This window comes from Dipodomys merriami, unplaced genomic scaffold (genome assembly GCF_024711535.1).
Source record: "Dipodomys merriami isolate MVZ:Mamm:240054 unplaced genomic scaffold, mDipMer1.0.p SCAF_3, whole genome shotgun sequence".
In the NCBI taxonomy this organism is placed as follows: Eukaryota; Metazoa; Chordata; class Mammalia; order Rodentia; family Heteromyidae; genus Dipodomys; species Dipodomys merriami.
In genome coordinates, this window is record NW_027204492.1 from 70,366,799 (window position 1) to 70,382,540 (window position 15,742).

At 46.9% G+C, this 15,742-nt stretch overlaps 5 protein-coding genes across 5 annotated transcripts; all 5 read right to left on the reverse strand.

Annotated features, from left to right (window-relative positions):
• Positions 1 to 1,346: 1,346 nt before the first annotated feature.
• Positions 1,347 to 1,583, reverse strand: LOC138839547 (ubiquitin-like protein 5). The gene has a single exon (XM_070039117.1). It carries the CDS (start codon positions 1,581 to 1,583, stop codon positions 1,362 to 1,364), a length of 222 nt encoding a protein of 73 aa, XP_069895218.1. The 3' UTR covers positions 1,347 to 1,361.
• Positions 1,584 to 4,582: 2,999 nt separating this feature from the next.
• Positions 4,583 to 4,819, reverse strand: LOC138839548 (ubiquitin-like protein 5). The gene has a single exon (XM_070039118.1). It carries the CDS (start codon positions 4,817 to 4,819, stop codon positions 4,598 to 4,600), a length of 222 nt encoding a protein of 73 aa, XP_069895219.1. The 3' UTR covers positions 4,583 to 4,597.
• Positions 4,820 to 7,853: 3,034 nt separating this feature from the next.
• LOC138839549 (ubiquitin-like protein 5) lies at positions 7,854 to 8,090 on the reverse strand. Its single transcript, XM_070039119.1, has one exon. The coding sequence runs from the start codon at positions 8,088 to 8,090 to the stop codon at positions 7,869 to 7,871; it is 222 nt and encodes a 73-aa protein (XP_069895220.1). The 3' UTR covers positions 7,854 to 7,868.
• Positions 8,091 to 11,103: 3,013 nt separating this feature from the next.
• LOC138839550 (ubiquitin-like protein 5) lies at positions 11,104 to 11,340 on the reverse strand. Its single transcript, XM_070039120.1, has one exon. The coding sequence runs from the start codon at positions 11,338 to 11,340 to the stop codon at positions 11,119 to 11,121; it is 222 nt and encodes a 73-aa protein (XP_069895221.1). The 3' UTR covers positions 11,104 to 11,118.
• A 3,011-nt stretch (positions 11,341 to 14,351) lies between these two features.
• LOC138839551 (ubiquitin-like protein 5) lies at positions 14,352 to 14,588 on the reverse strand. Its single transcript, XM_070039121.1, has one exon. The coding sequence runs from the start codon at positions 14,586 to 14,588 to the stop codon at positions 14,367 to 14,369; it is 222 nt and encodes a 73-aa protein (XP_069895222.1). The 3' UTR covers positions 14,352 to 14,366.
• Positions 14,589 to 15,742: the final 1,154 nt, after the last annotated feature.

Consider the following 15,742-nt stretch of genomic DNA (forward strand, 5'->3'; position numbering starts at 1 on the left):
CCTTGAGTAAGTCAGGTAAGCTTTCTATCATTGACCTGTTCCCTCAATCCTTGCTATTTTGGGATAATGTCTTCCTAACTGATCTCAACCTCTCAGTCCCCCTGCCTCAGCATTCTCAGTGAGAGGATTAGAGGTGTGTGTCACAGTCCCCAGTTAGGGGATATTTGTTTTTGTTTTGGGTTTGGGTTGGTCAGGAAGGGTTAACTCAGGGCCAGCCAGGGTGATGTCCCTGAGCTTTTTCACTCAAAGCTAGTGCTCTATCACTTGGAGCTACAGCACCACCTCCGGTTTTTGGCGGTTAATTGGAGAGAAGAGTCTCATGACCTTTCCTGCCTGGGATGGCTTTGCAATGTGATTCCCAAATTCAAACTCTTTTTTTTTCTTTTTTTTCTTTTTTCCAGGGCTGAGAACCGAACCCACAGAGCTGAGAACCGTACCCAGGGCCTTGTGCTTGCCAGGCGGGCGCCCTTCCGCTGGGCTAAACCCCCAGCCCCCAAAATTCAAACTCTTTAGTAGCTAGGATTACTGGTGTGAGCCACCAGTACCTGGTTGGGTTTTGTTGTTGTTGTTGTTGTTTTAGGGCGGGGAGGATGGGAAGGGATGGGAAGGGGAAACAGAGGAGGAGGCTACAATGCTTGATAAGAAATGGACTCATTATCTTGCCCATGTACTTGTAACTCCTCTGAACAGTATTTTCACAATTAAAAAAAATAAGGGGGCTGGGAAGGTGGCTCAGTGGTAGAGTGCTTGCCTTGCATGCATGAGACCCTGGGTTCAATTCCTCAGCAACACATAAGCAAAAAGAAAAAAAGCCGGAAGTGATGCTGTGGCTCAAGTGGTAGAGCGCTAGCCTTGAGCTGAAGAGCTGAGGGACAGCCCCCAGGCCCAAAGTTCAGGCCCCACGACCGGACCCCCACCCCAAAAAAATATTTAGTTTGATGTGGACCTTCAAACACTCAAGCAAAACAAAATACAGCCACTTATTTAACCCTCACAACATTTACATTGTTCATTTTTTCTCCTGGTAATCAAATATGCATTACATTTTCTCTACACAAATTTACTCAACCTCATTTTTTAATTTTATTTACAATTTTTATTGTTATTATAAAAGTGATATACACAGGGGTTACAGTGACATAAGTCAGGTTAGGAGTGCATTAATTTTGTGACAATGTCCCCCCTTCCCTGGCTATCTCCCAGTTTTTCCCTCCCATCCCCTCGCCCACAAGTTGTATAGTTCATTTTTTTTTTTTTTGCAGCATCTAAGTCTTTATTAATGAGAATTTTTCAAAACAAACATCCATAGCAATGGGAGAGCTGAGGTTGGAGCATGAGGAGAGGACAGGAGGAGGACTTCTCTACTGGTAGTAAAGTTCCAGGTTCATTCCATCATGGATTTCATAATCCCCCAGAGACACATGGTCCTTGAAAATCGTGTACCATTTTTTAAGGACAATTTTGTTCCAACGGGTGCCAGTTTGGGCAGCGATTAACTTCTTAAGGTCCCCGATGGTGTCATCGGTGTTGCACTTAACGCGGACTTTCTTCCCCAGACGGTCGTTGCAAACAACCTCGATCATCCTGGCGGGATCTCGAATCTCGTCGAACCTTCTTCCGACGCCACAAACTCCTCACTGGAAACGCTTTGGTCTCGACCAAAGGAAATACTGGTGAAACCGGAAGCGGAAGTGACACACCGGAAGTCCCGGTCTCCTTTGCGTCCGGGTTGCCTGCACCTGGCCAGTTCTTTAAGGTTCCGGTGTCGAAGTGGAAGTTGAGGGAGTCAACTCGCCTCTTTGCGGGGTCCTGATGAGATCGAGTGTGTGTGTGTGTGTGTGTGTGTGTGTGTGTGTGTGTGTGTGTGTGTGTGTGTGTGTGTGTGTGTGAGTGTTTGTGTGTGTGAGTGTGTGTGTGTGTGTGTGTGTCTGTCTGTCTGTCTGTCTGGGCGAGTTCATGGCCAATGCCCAGCCTCACTTGAGACCCTTTTAATGTGGAGTCTTGCTCCTTTGATGGGTATCAGTGGGATTCACGGGTCGGGCTCCACAAAGCCTTTTTGCTTTCTTTTTCTTTTTGGTGCCGGTCGTAGGGTTCGAACTCAGGACTTGGCGCTCGAGCTCCGTCTCTGGGCGCTGTCGCTGGCCTTTTTTTTTTTTTGCTCAAGACTCGCACTCTGCCACAGTCACGATGAAAGCTGGAAATTGCACCATTGCAAAAACTTTTGCTTCTGTACCTTCAGGAATCATTTTGTACCAGAATTCCGAGTTTGTGGGTACTAGTCGGATAGCCCCACTCCCTGCATTTAAGCATACACCTCCTGGCAAAGGATCTGGTTGAAGATTTCTTCTCCACGGAGATTTCTTCTCTCCCACCCCGGTTCGGTGAACCTAAATTGATTATTTTTGACAGGAATCCTCTTATTTGTTGTGTTATTATTATTGTCTGTCGTGGGGCTTGAACTCTGTGCCTGGCTGCTGTCCCTCAGCTCTTCTGCTCAAGGCCAGCGCTCTACCACTTGAGCCACTGCACCAAATCTGAGCATGGTGGTCAGATCTCTGCCTTCTGAGTAGCTAGGATTACAGATGTGAGCCACCAGCGCCTAGCTGCCAACATTCATCCCCGTGAAACAGCACCCCCCCAATGACCCAAATCACCCTCCAGTAGGCCCCCACTTCTTTTTTTTTTTTGTCAGTCATAGGGGTTGAACTGTGGGCCTGGGCGCTGTCCCTCAACTCTTCAGCTGAAGACGAGTGCTCTACCACTTGAGCTACAGCGCCACTTCTGGTTTTCTAGTGGTTTATTGGAGATAGGATTCTCACAGTCTTTCCTGCCCGGGCTGGCTTTGAACCGCGATCCCCGGATCTCAGCCTCCTGAGTAGCTAGGATTACAGGCGTGAGCCACCAGCGCCTGGCTCAAGGCACTATGTTGAAAACAAACTTTACAACTTTGTGGGGGAGAGGAGGGAAGAGTTAGGGGGTAGGGGAAAAACAAAGGAGGGAGAGTAACAATGCTGGATAGGAAATAGACTCATTACCTTGTTCATTTAACTGTAACTCCTCTGTACAGTATCCTAACAATAAAAAATATTTTTTTTAAAAAAATGATATTACAAACTAGGGTACCTGAGGGCCAGGCAGACAGACACCTCTGCTCTTTGCAACCAGGTCTGGTAAGAAAATAGTTATATATTCACCAGTGTTTCCTGATTTATTTATATTTTGGGGGATTGAACAAAGAGCCTTGAGTAAGTCAGGTAAGCTTTCTATCATTGACCTGTTCCCTCAATCCTTGCTATTTTGGGATAATGTCTTCCTAACTGATCTCAACCTCTCAGTCCCCCTGCCTCAGCATTCTCAGTGAGAGGATTAGAGGTGTGTGTCACAGTCCCCAGTTAGGGGATATTTGTTTTTGTTTTGGGTTTGGGTTGGTCAGGAAGGGTTAACTCAGGGCCAGCCAGGGTGATGTCCCTGAGCTTTTTCACTCAAAGCTAGTGCTCTATCACTTGGAGCTACAGCACCACCTCCGGTTTTTGGCGGTTAATTGGAGAGAAGAGTCTCATGACCTTTCCTGCCTGGGATGGCTTTGCAATGTGATTCCCAAATTCAAACTCTTTTTTTTTCTTTTTTTTCTTTTTTCCAGGGCTGAGAACCGAACCCACAGAGCTGAGAACCGTACCCAGGGCCTTGTGCTTGCCAGGCGGGCGCCCTTCCGCTGGGCTAAACCCCCAGCCCCCAAAATTCAAACTCTTTAGTAGCTAGGATTACTGGTGTGAGCTACCAGTACCTGGTTGGGTTTTGTTGTTGTTGTTGTTGTTTTAGGGCGGGAGCATGGGAAGGGATGGGAAGGGGAAACAGAGGAGGAGGCTACAATGCTTGATAAGAAATGGACTCATTATCTTGCCCATGTACTTGTAACTCCTCTGAACTGTATTTTCACAATTAAAAAAAATAAGGGGGCTGGGAAGGTGGCTCAGTGGTAGAGTGCTTGCCTTGCATGCATGAGACCCTGGGTTCAATTCCTCAGCAACACATAAGCAAAAAGAAAAAAAGCCGGAAGTGATGCTGTGGCTCAAGTGGTAGAGCGCTAGCCTTGAGCTGAAGAGCTGAGGGACAGCCCCCAGGCCCAAAGTTCAGGCCCCACGACCGGACCCCCACCCCAAAAAAATATTTAGTTTGATGTGGACCTTCAAACACTCAAGCAAAACAAAATACAGCCACTTATTTAACCCTCACAACATTTACATTGTTCATTTTTTCTCCTGGTAATCAAATATGCATTACATTTTCTCTACACAAATTTACTCAACCTCATTTTTTAATTTTATTTACAATTTTTATTGTTATTATAAAAGTGATATACACAGGGGTTACAGTGACATAAGTCAGGTTAGGAGTGCATTAATTTTGTGACAATGTCCCCCCTTCCCTGGCTATCTCCCAGTTTTTCCCTCCCATCCCCTCGCCCACAAGTTGTATAGTTCATTTTTTTTTTTTGCAGCATCTAAGTCTTTATTAATGAGAATTTTTCAAAACAAACATCCATAGCAATGGGAGAGCTGAGGTTGGAGCATGAGGAGAGGACAGGAGGAGGACTTCTCTACTGGTAGTAAAGTTCCAGGTTCATTCCATCATGGATTTCATAATCCCCCAGAGACACATGGTCCTTGAAAATCGTGTACCATTTTTTAAGGACAATTTTGTTCCAACGGGTGCCAGTTTGGGCAGCGATTAACTTCTTAAGGTCCCCGATGGTGTCATCGGTGTTGCACTTAACGCGGACTTTCTTCCCCAGACGGTCGTTGCAAACAACCTCGATCATCCTGGCGGGATCTCGAATCTCGTCGAACCTTCTTCCGACGCCACAAACTCCTCACTGGAAACGCTTTGGTCTCGACCAAAGGAAATACTGGTGAAACCGGAAGCGGAAGTGACACACCGGAAGTCCCGGTCTCCTTTGCGTCCGGGTTGCCTGCACCTGGCCAGTTCTTTAAGGTTCCGGTGTCGAAGTGGAAGTTGAGGGAGTCAACTCGCCTCTTTGCGGGGTCCTGATGAGATCGAGTGTGTGTGTGTGTGTGTGTGTGTGTGTGTGTGTGTGTGTGTGTGTGTGTGTGTGTGTGTGTGTGTGTGTGTGTGTGTGTGTGTGAGTGTTTGTGTGTGTGAGTGTGTGTGTGTGTGTGTCTGTCTGTCTGTCTGTCTGTCTGGGCGAGTTCATGGCCAATGCCCAGCCTCACTTGAGACCCTTTTAATGTGGAGTCTTGCTCCTTTGATGGGTATCAGTGGGATTCACGGGTCGGGCTCCACAAAGCCTTTTTGCTTTCTTTTTCTTTTTGGTGCCGGTCGTAGGGTTCGAACTCAGGACTTGGCGCTCGAGCTCCGTCTCTGGGCGCTGTCGCTGGCCTTTTTTTTTTTTTGCTCAAGACTCGCACTCTGCCACAGTCACGATGAAAGCTGGAAATTGCACCATTGCAAAAACTTTTGCTTCTGTACCTTCAGGAATCATTTTGTACCAGAATTCCGAGTTTGTGGGTACTAGTCGGATAGCCCCACTCCCTGCATTTAAGCATACACCTCCTGGCAAAGGATCTGGTTGAAGATTTCTTCTCCACGGAGATTTCTTCTCTCCCACCCCGGTTCGGTGAACCTAAATTGATTATTTTTGACAGGAATCCTCTTATTTGTTGTGTTATTATTATTGTCTGTCGTGGGGCTTGAACTCTGTGCCTGGCTGCTGTCCCTCAGCTCTTCTGCTCAAGGCCAGCGCTCTACCACTTGAGCCACTGCACCAAATCTGAGCATGGTGGTCAGATCTCTGCCTTCTGAGTAGCTAGGATTACAGATGTGAGCCACCAGCGCCTAGCTGCCAACATTCATCCCCGTGAAACAGCACCCCCCCAATGACCCAAATCACCCTCCAGTAGGCCCCCACTTCTTTTTTTTTTTTTTGTCAGTCATAGGGGTTGAACTGTGGGCCTGGGCGCTGTCCCTCAACTCTTCAGCTGAAGACGAGTGCTCTACCACTTGAGCTACAGCGCCACTTCTGGTTTTCTAGTGGTTTATTGGAGATAGGATTCTCACAGTCTTTCCTGCCCGGGCTGGCTTTGAACCGCGATCCCCGGATCTCAGCCTCCTGAGTAGCTAGGATTACAGGCGTGAGCCACGAGCGCCTGGCTCAAGGCACTATGTTGAAAACAAACTTTACAACTTTGTGGGGGAGAGGAGGGAAGAGTTAGGGGGTAGGGGAAAAACAAAGGAGGGAGAGTAACAATGCTGGATAGGAAATGGACTCATTACCTTGTTCATTTAACTGTAACTCCTCTGTACAGTATCCTAACAATAAAAAATATTTTTTTAAAAAAAATGATATTACAAACTAGGGTACCTGAGGGCCAGGCAGACAGACACCTCTGCTCTTTGCAACCAGGTCTGGTAAGAAAATAGTTATATAATCACCAGTGTTTCCTGATTTATTTATATTTTGGGGGATTGAACAAAGAGCCTTGAGTAAGTCAGGTAAGCTTTCTATCATTGACCTGTTCCCTCAATCCTTGCTATTTTGGGATAATGTCTTCCTAACTGATCTCAACCTCTCAGTCCCCCTGCCTCAGCATTCTCAGTGAGAGGATTAGAGGTGTGTGTCACAGTCCCCAGTTAGGGGATATTTGTTTTTGTTTTGGGTTTGGGTTGGTCAGGAAGGGTTAACTCAGGGCCAGCCAGGGTGATGTCCCTGAGCTTTTTCACTCAAAGCTAGTGCTCTATCACTTGGAGCTACAGCACCACCTCCGGTTTTTGGCGGTTAATTGGAGAGAAGAGTCTCATGACCTTTCCTGCCTGGGATGGCTTTGCAATGTGATTCCCAAATTCAAACTCTTTTTTTTTCTTTTTTTTCTTTTTTCCAGGGCTGAGAACCGAACCCACAGAGCTGAGAACCGTACCCAGGGCCTTGTGCTTGCCAGGCGGGCGCCCTTCCGCTGGGCTAAACCCCCAGCCCCCAAAATTCAAACTCTTTAGTAGCTAGGATTACTGGTGTGAGCCACCAGTACCTGGTTGGGTTTTGTTGTTGTTGTTGTTGTTGTTGTTTTAGGGCGGGGAGGATGGGAAGGGATGGGAAGGGGAAACAGAAGAGGAGGCTACAATGCTTGATAAGAAATGGACTCATTATCTTGCCCATGTACTTGTAACTCCTCTGAACAGTATTTTCACAATTAAAAAAAATAAGGGGGCTGGGAAGGTGGCTCAGTTGTAGAGTGCTTGCCTTGCATGCATGAGACCCTGGGTTCAATTCCTCAGCAACACATAAGCAAAAAGAAAAAAAGCCGGAAGTGATGCTGTGGCTCAAGTGGTAGAGCGCTAGCCTTGAGCTGAAGAGCTGAGGGACAGCCCCCAGGCCCAAAGTTCAAGCCCCACGACTGGAACCCCCCCAAAAAAATATTTAGTTTGATGTGGACCTTCAAACACTCAAGCAAAACAAAATACAGCCACTTATTTAACCCTCACAACATTTACATTGTTCATTTTTTCTCCTGGTAATCAAATATGCATTACATTTTCTCTACACAAATTTACTCAAACTTATTTTTTAATTGTATTTACAATTTTTATTGTTATTATAAAAGTGATATACACAGGGGTTACAGTGACATAAGTCAGGTTAGGAGTGCATTTCTTTTGTGACAATGTTCCCCCTTCCCTGGATATCTCCCAGTTTTTCCCTCCCATCCCCTCGCCCACAAGTTGTACAGTTCTTTTTTTTTTTTTTTTTTTTTTTGCAGCATCTAAGTCTTTATTAATGAGAATTTTTCAAAACAAACATCCATAGCAATGGGAGAGCTGAGGTTGGAGCATGAGGAGAGGACAGGAGGAGGACTTCTCTACTGGTAGTAAAGTTCCAGGTTCATTCCATCATGGATTTCATAATCCCCCAGAGACACATGGTCCTTGAAAATCGTGTACCATTTTTTAAGGACAATTTTGTTCCAACGGGTGCCAGTTTGGGCAGCGATTAACTTCTTAAGGTCCCCGATGGTGTCATCGGTGTTGCACTTAACGCGGACTTTCTTCCCCAGACGGTCGTTGCAAACAACCTCGATCATCCTGGCGGGATCTCGAATCTCGTCGAACCTTCTTCCGACGCCACAAACTCCTCACTGGAAACGCTTTGGTCTCGACCAAAGGAAATACTGGTGAAACCGGAAGCGGAAGTGACACACCGGAAGTCCCGGTCTCCTTTGCGTCCGGGTTGCCTGCACCTGGCCAGTTCTTTAAGGTTCCGGTGTCGAAGTGGAAGTTGAGGGAGTCAACTCGCCTCTTTGCGGGGTCCTGATGAGATCGAGTGTGTCTGTGTGTGTGTGTGTGTGTGTGTGTGTGTGTGTGTGTGTGTGTGTGTGTGTGTGTGTGTGAGTGTTTGTGTGTGTGAGTGTGTGTGTGTGTGTGTCTGTCTGTCTGTCTGTCTGTCTGTCTGGGCGAGTTCATGGCCAATGCCCAGCCTCACTTGAGACCCTTTTAATGTGGAGTCTTGCTCCTTTGATGGGTATCAGTGGGATTCACGGGTCGGGCTCCACAAAGCCTTTTTGCTTTCTTTTTCTTTTTGGTGCCGGTCGTAGGGTTCGAACTCAGGACTTGGCGCTCGAGCTCCGTCTCTGGGCGCTGTCGCTGGCCTTTTTTTTTTTTTGCTCAAGACTCGCACTCTGCCACAGTCACGATGAAAGCTGGAAATTGCACCATTGCAAAAACTTTTGCTTCTGTACCTTCAGGAATCATTTTGTACCAGAATTCCGAGTTTGTGGGTACTAGTCGGATAGCCCCACTCCCTGCATTTAAGCATACACCTCCTGGCAAAGGATCTGGTTGAAGATTTCTTCTCCACGGAGATTTCTTCTCTCCCACCCCGGTTCGGTGAACCTAAATTGATTATTTTTGACAGGAATCCTCTTATTTGTTGTGTTATTATTATTGTCTGTCGTGGGGCTTGAACTCTGTGCCTGGCTGCTGTCCCTCAGCTCTTCTGCTCAAGGCCAGCGCTCTACCACTTGAGCCACTGCACCAAATCTGAGCATGGTGGTCAGATCTCTGCCTTCTGAGTAGCTAGGATTACAGATGTGAGCCACCAGCGCCTAGCTGCCAACATTCATCCCCGTGAAACAGCACCCCCCCAATGACCCAAATCACCCTCCAGTAGGCCCCCACTTCTTTTTTTTTTTTGTCAGTCATAGGGGTTGAACTGTGGGCCTGGGCGCTGTCCCTCAACTCTTCAGCTGAAGACGAGTGCTCTACCACTTGAGCTACAGCGCCACTTCTGGTTTTCTAGTGGTTTATTGGAGATAGGATTCTCACAGTCTTTCCTGCCCGGGCTGGCTTTGAACCGCGATCCCCGGATCTCAGCCTCCTGAGTAGCTAGGATTACAGGCGTGAGCCACGAGCGCCTGGCTCAAGGCACTATGTTGAAAACAAACTTTACAACTTTGTGGGGGAGAGGAGGGAAGAGTTAGGGGGTAGGGGAAAAACAAAGGAGGGAGAGTAACAATGCTGGATAGGAAATGGACTCATTACCTTGTTCATTTAACTGTAACTCCTCTGTACAGTATCCTAACAATAAAAAATATTTTTTTTAAAAAAATGATATTACAAACTAGGGTACCTGAGGGCCAGGCAGACAGACACCTCTGCTCTTTGCAACCAGGTCTGGTAAGAAAATAGTTATATAATCACCAGTGTTTCCTGATTTATTTATATTTTGGGGGATTGAACAAAGAGCCTTGAGTAAGTCAGGTAAGCTTTCTATCATTGACCTGTTCCCTCAATCCTTGCTATTTTGGGATAATGTCTTCCTAACTGATCTCAACCTCTCAGTCCCCCTGCCTCAGCATTCTCAGTGAGAGGATTAGAGGTGTGTGTCACAGTCCCCAGTTAGGGGATATTTGTTTTTGTTTTGGGTTTGGGTTGGTCAGGAAGGGTTAACTCAGGGCCAGCCAGGGTGATGTCCCTGAGCTTTTTCACTCAAAGCTAGTGCTCTATCACTTGGAGCTACAGCACCACCTCCGGTTTTTGGCGGTTAATTGGAGAGAAGAGTCTCATGACCTTTCCTGCCTGGGATGGCTTTGCAATGTGATTCCCAAATTCAAACTCTTTTTTTTTCTTTTTTTTCTTTTTTCCAGGGCTGAGAACCGAACCCACAGAGCTGAGAACCGTACCCAGGGCCTTGTGCTTGCCAGGCGGGCGCCCTTCCGCTGGGCTAAACCCCCAGCCCCCAAAATTCAAACTCTTTAGTAGCTAGGATTACTGGTGTGAGCCACCAGTACCTGGTTGGGTTTTGTTGTTGTTGTTGTTGTTGTTGTTTTAGGGCGGGGAGGATGGGAAGGGATGGGAAGGGGAAACAGAGGAGGAGGCTACAATGCTTGATAAAAAATGGACTCATTATCTTGCCCATGTACTTGTAACTCCTCTGAACAGTATTTTCACAATTAAAAAAAATAAGGGGGCTGGGAAGGTGGCTCAGTTGTAGAGTGCTTGCCTTGCATGCATGAGACCCTGGGTTCAATTCCTCAGCAACACATAAGCAAAAAGAAAAAAAGCCGGAAGTGATGCTGTGGCTCAAGTGGTAGAGCGCTAGCCTTGAGCTGAAGAGCTGAGGGACAGCCCCCAGGCCCAAAGTTCAAGCCCCACGACCGGAACCCCCCCAAAAAAATATTTAGTTTGATGTGGACCTTCAAACACTCAAGCAAAACAAAATACAGCCACTTATTTAACCCTCACAACATTTACATTGTTCATTTTTTCTCCTGGTAATCAAATATGCATTACATTTTCTCTACACAAATTTACTCAAACTTATTTTTTAATTGTATTTACAATTTTTATTGTTATTATAAAAGTGATATACACAGGGGTTACAGTGACATAAGTCAGGTTAGGAGTGCATTTCTTTTGTGACAATGTTCCCCCTTCCCTGGATATCTCCCAGTTTTTCCCTCCCATCCCCTCGCCCACAAGTTGTACAGTTCTTTTTTTTTTTTTTTTTTGCAGCATCTATGTCTTTATTAATGAGAATTTTTCAAAACCATCATCCATAGCAATGGGAGAGCTGAGGTTGGAGCATGAGGAGAGGACAGGAGGAGGACTTCTCTACTGGTAGTAAAGTTCCAGGTTCATTCCATCATGGATTTCATAATCCCCCAGAGACACATGGTCCTTGAAAATCGTGTACCATTTTTTAAGGACAATTTTGTTCCAACGGGTGCCAGTTTGGGCAGCGATTAACTTCTTAAGGTCCCCGATGGTGTCATCGGTGTTGCACTTAACGCGGACTTTCTTCCCCAGACGGTCGTTGCAAACAACCTCGATCATCCTGGCGGGATCTCGAATCTCGTCGAACCTTCTTCCGATGCCACAAACTCCTCACTGGAAACGCTTTGGTCTCGACCAAAGGAAATACTGGTGAAACCGGAAGCGGAAGTGACACACCGGAAGTCCCGGTCTCCTTTGCGTCCGGGTTGCCTGCACCTGGCCAGTTCTTTAAGGTTCCGGTATCGAAGTGGAAGTTGAGGGAGTCAACTCGCCTTTTTGCGGGGTCCTGATGAGATCGAGTGTGTGTGTGTGTGTGTGTGTGTGTGTGTGTGTGTGTGTGTGTGTGTGTGTGTGTGTGTGTGTGTGTGTGTGTGTGTGTGAGTGTGAGTGTGTGTGTGTGTGTGTCTGTCTGTCTGTCTGTCTGTCTGGGCGAGTTCATGGCCAATGCCCAGCCTCACTTGAGACCCTTTTAATGTGGAGTCTTGCTCCTTTGATGGGTATCAGTGGGATTCACGGGTCGGGCTCCACAAAGCCTTTTTGCTTTCTTTTTCTTTTTGGTGCCGGTCGTAGGGTTCGAACTCAGGACTTGGCGCTCGAGCTCCGTCTCTGGGCGCTGTCGCTGGCCTTTTTTTTTTTTTGCTCAAGACTCGCACTCTGCCACAGTCACGATGAAAGCTGGAAATTGCACCATTGCAAAAACTTTTGCTTCTGTACCTTCAGGAATCATTTTGTACCAGAATTCCGAGTTTGTGGGTACTAGTCGGATAGCCCCACTCCCTGCATTTAAGCATACACCTCCTGGCAAAGGATCTGGTTGAAGATTTCTTCTCCACGGAGATTTCTTCTCTCCCACCCCGGTTCGGTGAACCTAAATTGATTATTTTTGACAGGAATCCTCTTATTTGTTGTGTTATTATTATTGTCTGTCGTGGGGCTTGAACTCTGTGCCTGGCTGCTGTCCCTCAGCTCTTCTGCTCAAGGCCAGCGCTCTACCACTTGAGCCACTGCACCAAATCTGAGCATGGTGGTCAGATCTCTGCCTTCTGAGTAGCTAGGATTACAGATGTGAGCCACCAGCGCCTAGCTGCCAACATTCATCCCCGTGAAACAGCACCCCCCCAATGACCCAAATCACCCTCCAGTAGGCCCCCACTTCTTTTTTTTTTTTGTCAGTCATAGGGGTTGAACTGTGGGCCTGGGCGCTGTCCCTCAACTCTTCAGCTGAAGACGAGTGCTCTACCACTTGAGCTACAGCGCCACTTCTGGTTTTCTAGTGGTTTATTGGAGATAGGATTCTCACAGTCTTTCCTGCCCGGGCTGGCTTTGAACCGCGATCCCCGGATCTCAGCCTCCTGAGTAGCTAGGATTACAGGCGTGAGCCACCAGCGCCCGGCTCAAGGCACTATGTTGAAAACAAACTTTACAACTTTGTGGGGGAGAGGAGGGAAGAGTTAGGGGGTAGGGGAAAAACAAAGGAGGGAGAGTAACAATGCTGGATAGGAAATGGACTCATTACCTTGTTCATTTAACTGTAACTCCTCTGTACAGTATCCTAACAATAAAAAATATTTTTTTTAAAAAAATGATATTACAAACTAGGGTACCTGAGGGCCAGGCAGACAGACACCTCTGCTCTTTGCAACCAGGTCTGGTAAGAAAATAGTTATATAATCACCAGTGTTTCCTGATTTATTTATATTTTGGGGGATTGAACAAAGAGCCTTGAGTAAGTCAGGTAAGCTTTCTATCATTGACCTGTTCCCTCAATCCTTGCTATTTTGGGATAATGTCTTCCTAACTGATCTCAACCTCTCAGTCCCCCTGCCTCAGCATTCTCAGTGAGAGGATTAGAGGTGTGTGTCACAGTCCCCAGTTAGGGGATATTTGTTTTTGTTTTGGGTTTGGGTTGGTCAGGAAGGGTTAACTCAGGGCCAGCCAGGGTGATGTCCCTGAGCTTTTTCACTCAAAGCTAGTGCTCTATCACTTGGAGCTACAGCACCACCTCCGGTTTTTGGCGGTTAATTGGAGAGAAGAGTCTCATGACCTTTCCTGCCTGGGATGGCTTTGCAATGTGATTCCCAAATTCAAACTCTCTTTTTTTCTTTTTTTTCTTTTTTCCAGGGCTGAGAACCGAACCCACAGAGCTGAGAACCGTACCCAGGGCCTTGTGCTTGCCAGGCGGGCGCCCTTCCGCTGGGCTAAACCCCCAGCCCCCAAAATTCAAACTCTTTAGTAGCTAGGATTACTGGTGTGAGCCACCAGTACCTGGTTGGGTTTTGTTGTTGTTGTTGTTGTTGTTGTTTTAGGGCGGGGAGGATGGGAAGGGATGGGAAGGGGAAACAGAGGAGGAGGCTACAATGCTTGATAAGAAATGGACTCATTATCTTGCCCATGTACTTGTAACTCCTCTGAACAGTATTTTCACAATTAAAAAAAATAAGGGGGCTGGGAAGGTGGCTCAGTGGTAGAGTGCTTGCCTTGCATGCATGAGACCCTGGGTTCAATTCCTCAGCAACACATAAGCAAAAAGAAAAAAAGCCGGAAGTGATGCTGTGGCTCAAGTGGTAGAGCGCTAGCCTTGAGCTGAAGAGCTGAGGGACAGCCCCCAGGCCCAAAGTTCAGGCCCCACGACCGGACCCCCACCCCAAAAAAATATTTAGTTTGATGTGGACCTTCAAACACTCAAGCAAAACAAAATACAGCCACTTATTTAACCCTCACAACATTTACATTGTTCATTTTTTCTCCTGGTAATCAAATATGCATTACATTTTCTCTACACAAATTTACTCAACCTCATTTTTTAATTTTATTTACAATTTTTATTGTTATTATAAAAGTGATATACACAGGGGTTACAGTGACATAAGTCAGGTTAGGAGTGCATTAATTTTGTGACAATGTCCCCCCTTCCCTGGCTATCTCCCAGTTTTTCCCTCCCATCCCCTCGCCCACAAGTTGTATAGTTCATTTTTTTTTTTTTGCAGCATCTAAGTCTTTATTAATGAGAATTTTTCAAAACAAACATCCATAGCAATGGGAGAGCTGAGGTTGGAGCATGAGGAGAGGACAGGAGGAGGACTTCTCTACTGGTAGTAAAGTTCCAGGTTCATTCCATCATGGATTTCATAATCCCCCAGAGACACATGGTCCTTGAAAATCGTGTACCATTTTTTAAGGACAATTTTGTTCCAACGGGTGCCAGTTTGGGCAGCGATTAACTTCTTAAGGTCCCCGATGGTGTCATCGGTGTTGCACTTAACGCGGACTTTCTTCCCCAGACGGTCGTTGCAAACAACCTCGATCATCCTGGCCGGATCTCGAATCTCGTCGAACCTTCTTCCGATGCCACAAACTCCTCACTGGAAACGCTTTGGTCTCGACCAAAGGAAATACTGGTGAAACCGGAAGCGGAAGTGACACACCGGAAGTCCCGGTCTCCTTTGCGTCCGGGTTGCCTGCACCTGGCCAGTTCTTTAAGGTTCCTGTATCGAAGTGGAAGTTGAGGGAGTCAACTCGCCTTTTTGCGGGGTCCTGATGAGATCGAGTGTGTGTGTGTGTGTGTGTGTGTGTGTGTGTGTGTGTGTGTGTGTGTGTGTGTGTGTGTGTGTGTGTGTGTGAGTGTGTGTGTGTGTGTCTGTCTGTCTGTCTGTCTGTCTGTCTGGGCGAGTTCATGGCCAATGCCCAGCCTCACTTGAGACCCTTTTAATGTGGAGTCTTGCTCCTTTGATGGGTATCAGTGGGATTCACGGGTCGGGCTCCACAAAGCCTTTTTGCTTTCTTTTTCTTTTTGGTGCCGGTCGTAGGGTTCGAACTCAGGACTTGGCGCTCGAGCTCCGTCTCTGGGCGCTGTCGCTGGCCTTTTTTTTTTTTTGCTCAAGACTCGCACTCTGCCACAGTCACGATGAAAGCTGGAAATTGCACCATTGCAAAAACTTTTGCTTCTGTACCTTCAGGAATCATTTTGTACCAGAATTCCGAGTTTGTGGGTACTAGTCGGATAGCCCCACTCCCTGCATTTAAGCATACACCTCCTGGCAAAGGATCTGGTTGAAGATTTCTTCTCCACGGAGATTTCTTCTCTCCCACCCCGGTTCGGTGAACCTAAATTGATTATTTTTGACAGGAATCCTCTTATTTGTTGTGTTATTATTATTGTCTGTCGTGGGGCTTGAACTCTGTGCCTGGCTGTTGTCCCTCAGCTCTTCTGCTCAAGGCCAGCGCTCTACCACTTGAGCCACTGCACCAAATCTGAGCATGGTGGTCAGATCTCTGCCTTCTGAGTAGCTAGGATTACAGATGTGAGCCACCAGCGCCTAGCTGCCAACATTCATCCCCGTGAAATGCACCCCCCGAATGACCCAAATCACCCTCCAGTAGGCCCCCACTTCTTTTTTTTTTTTTTGTCAGTCATGGGGGTTGAACTCTGGGCCTGGGCGCTGTCCCTCAGCTCTTCAGCTGA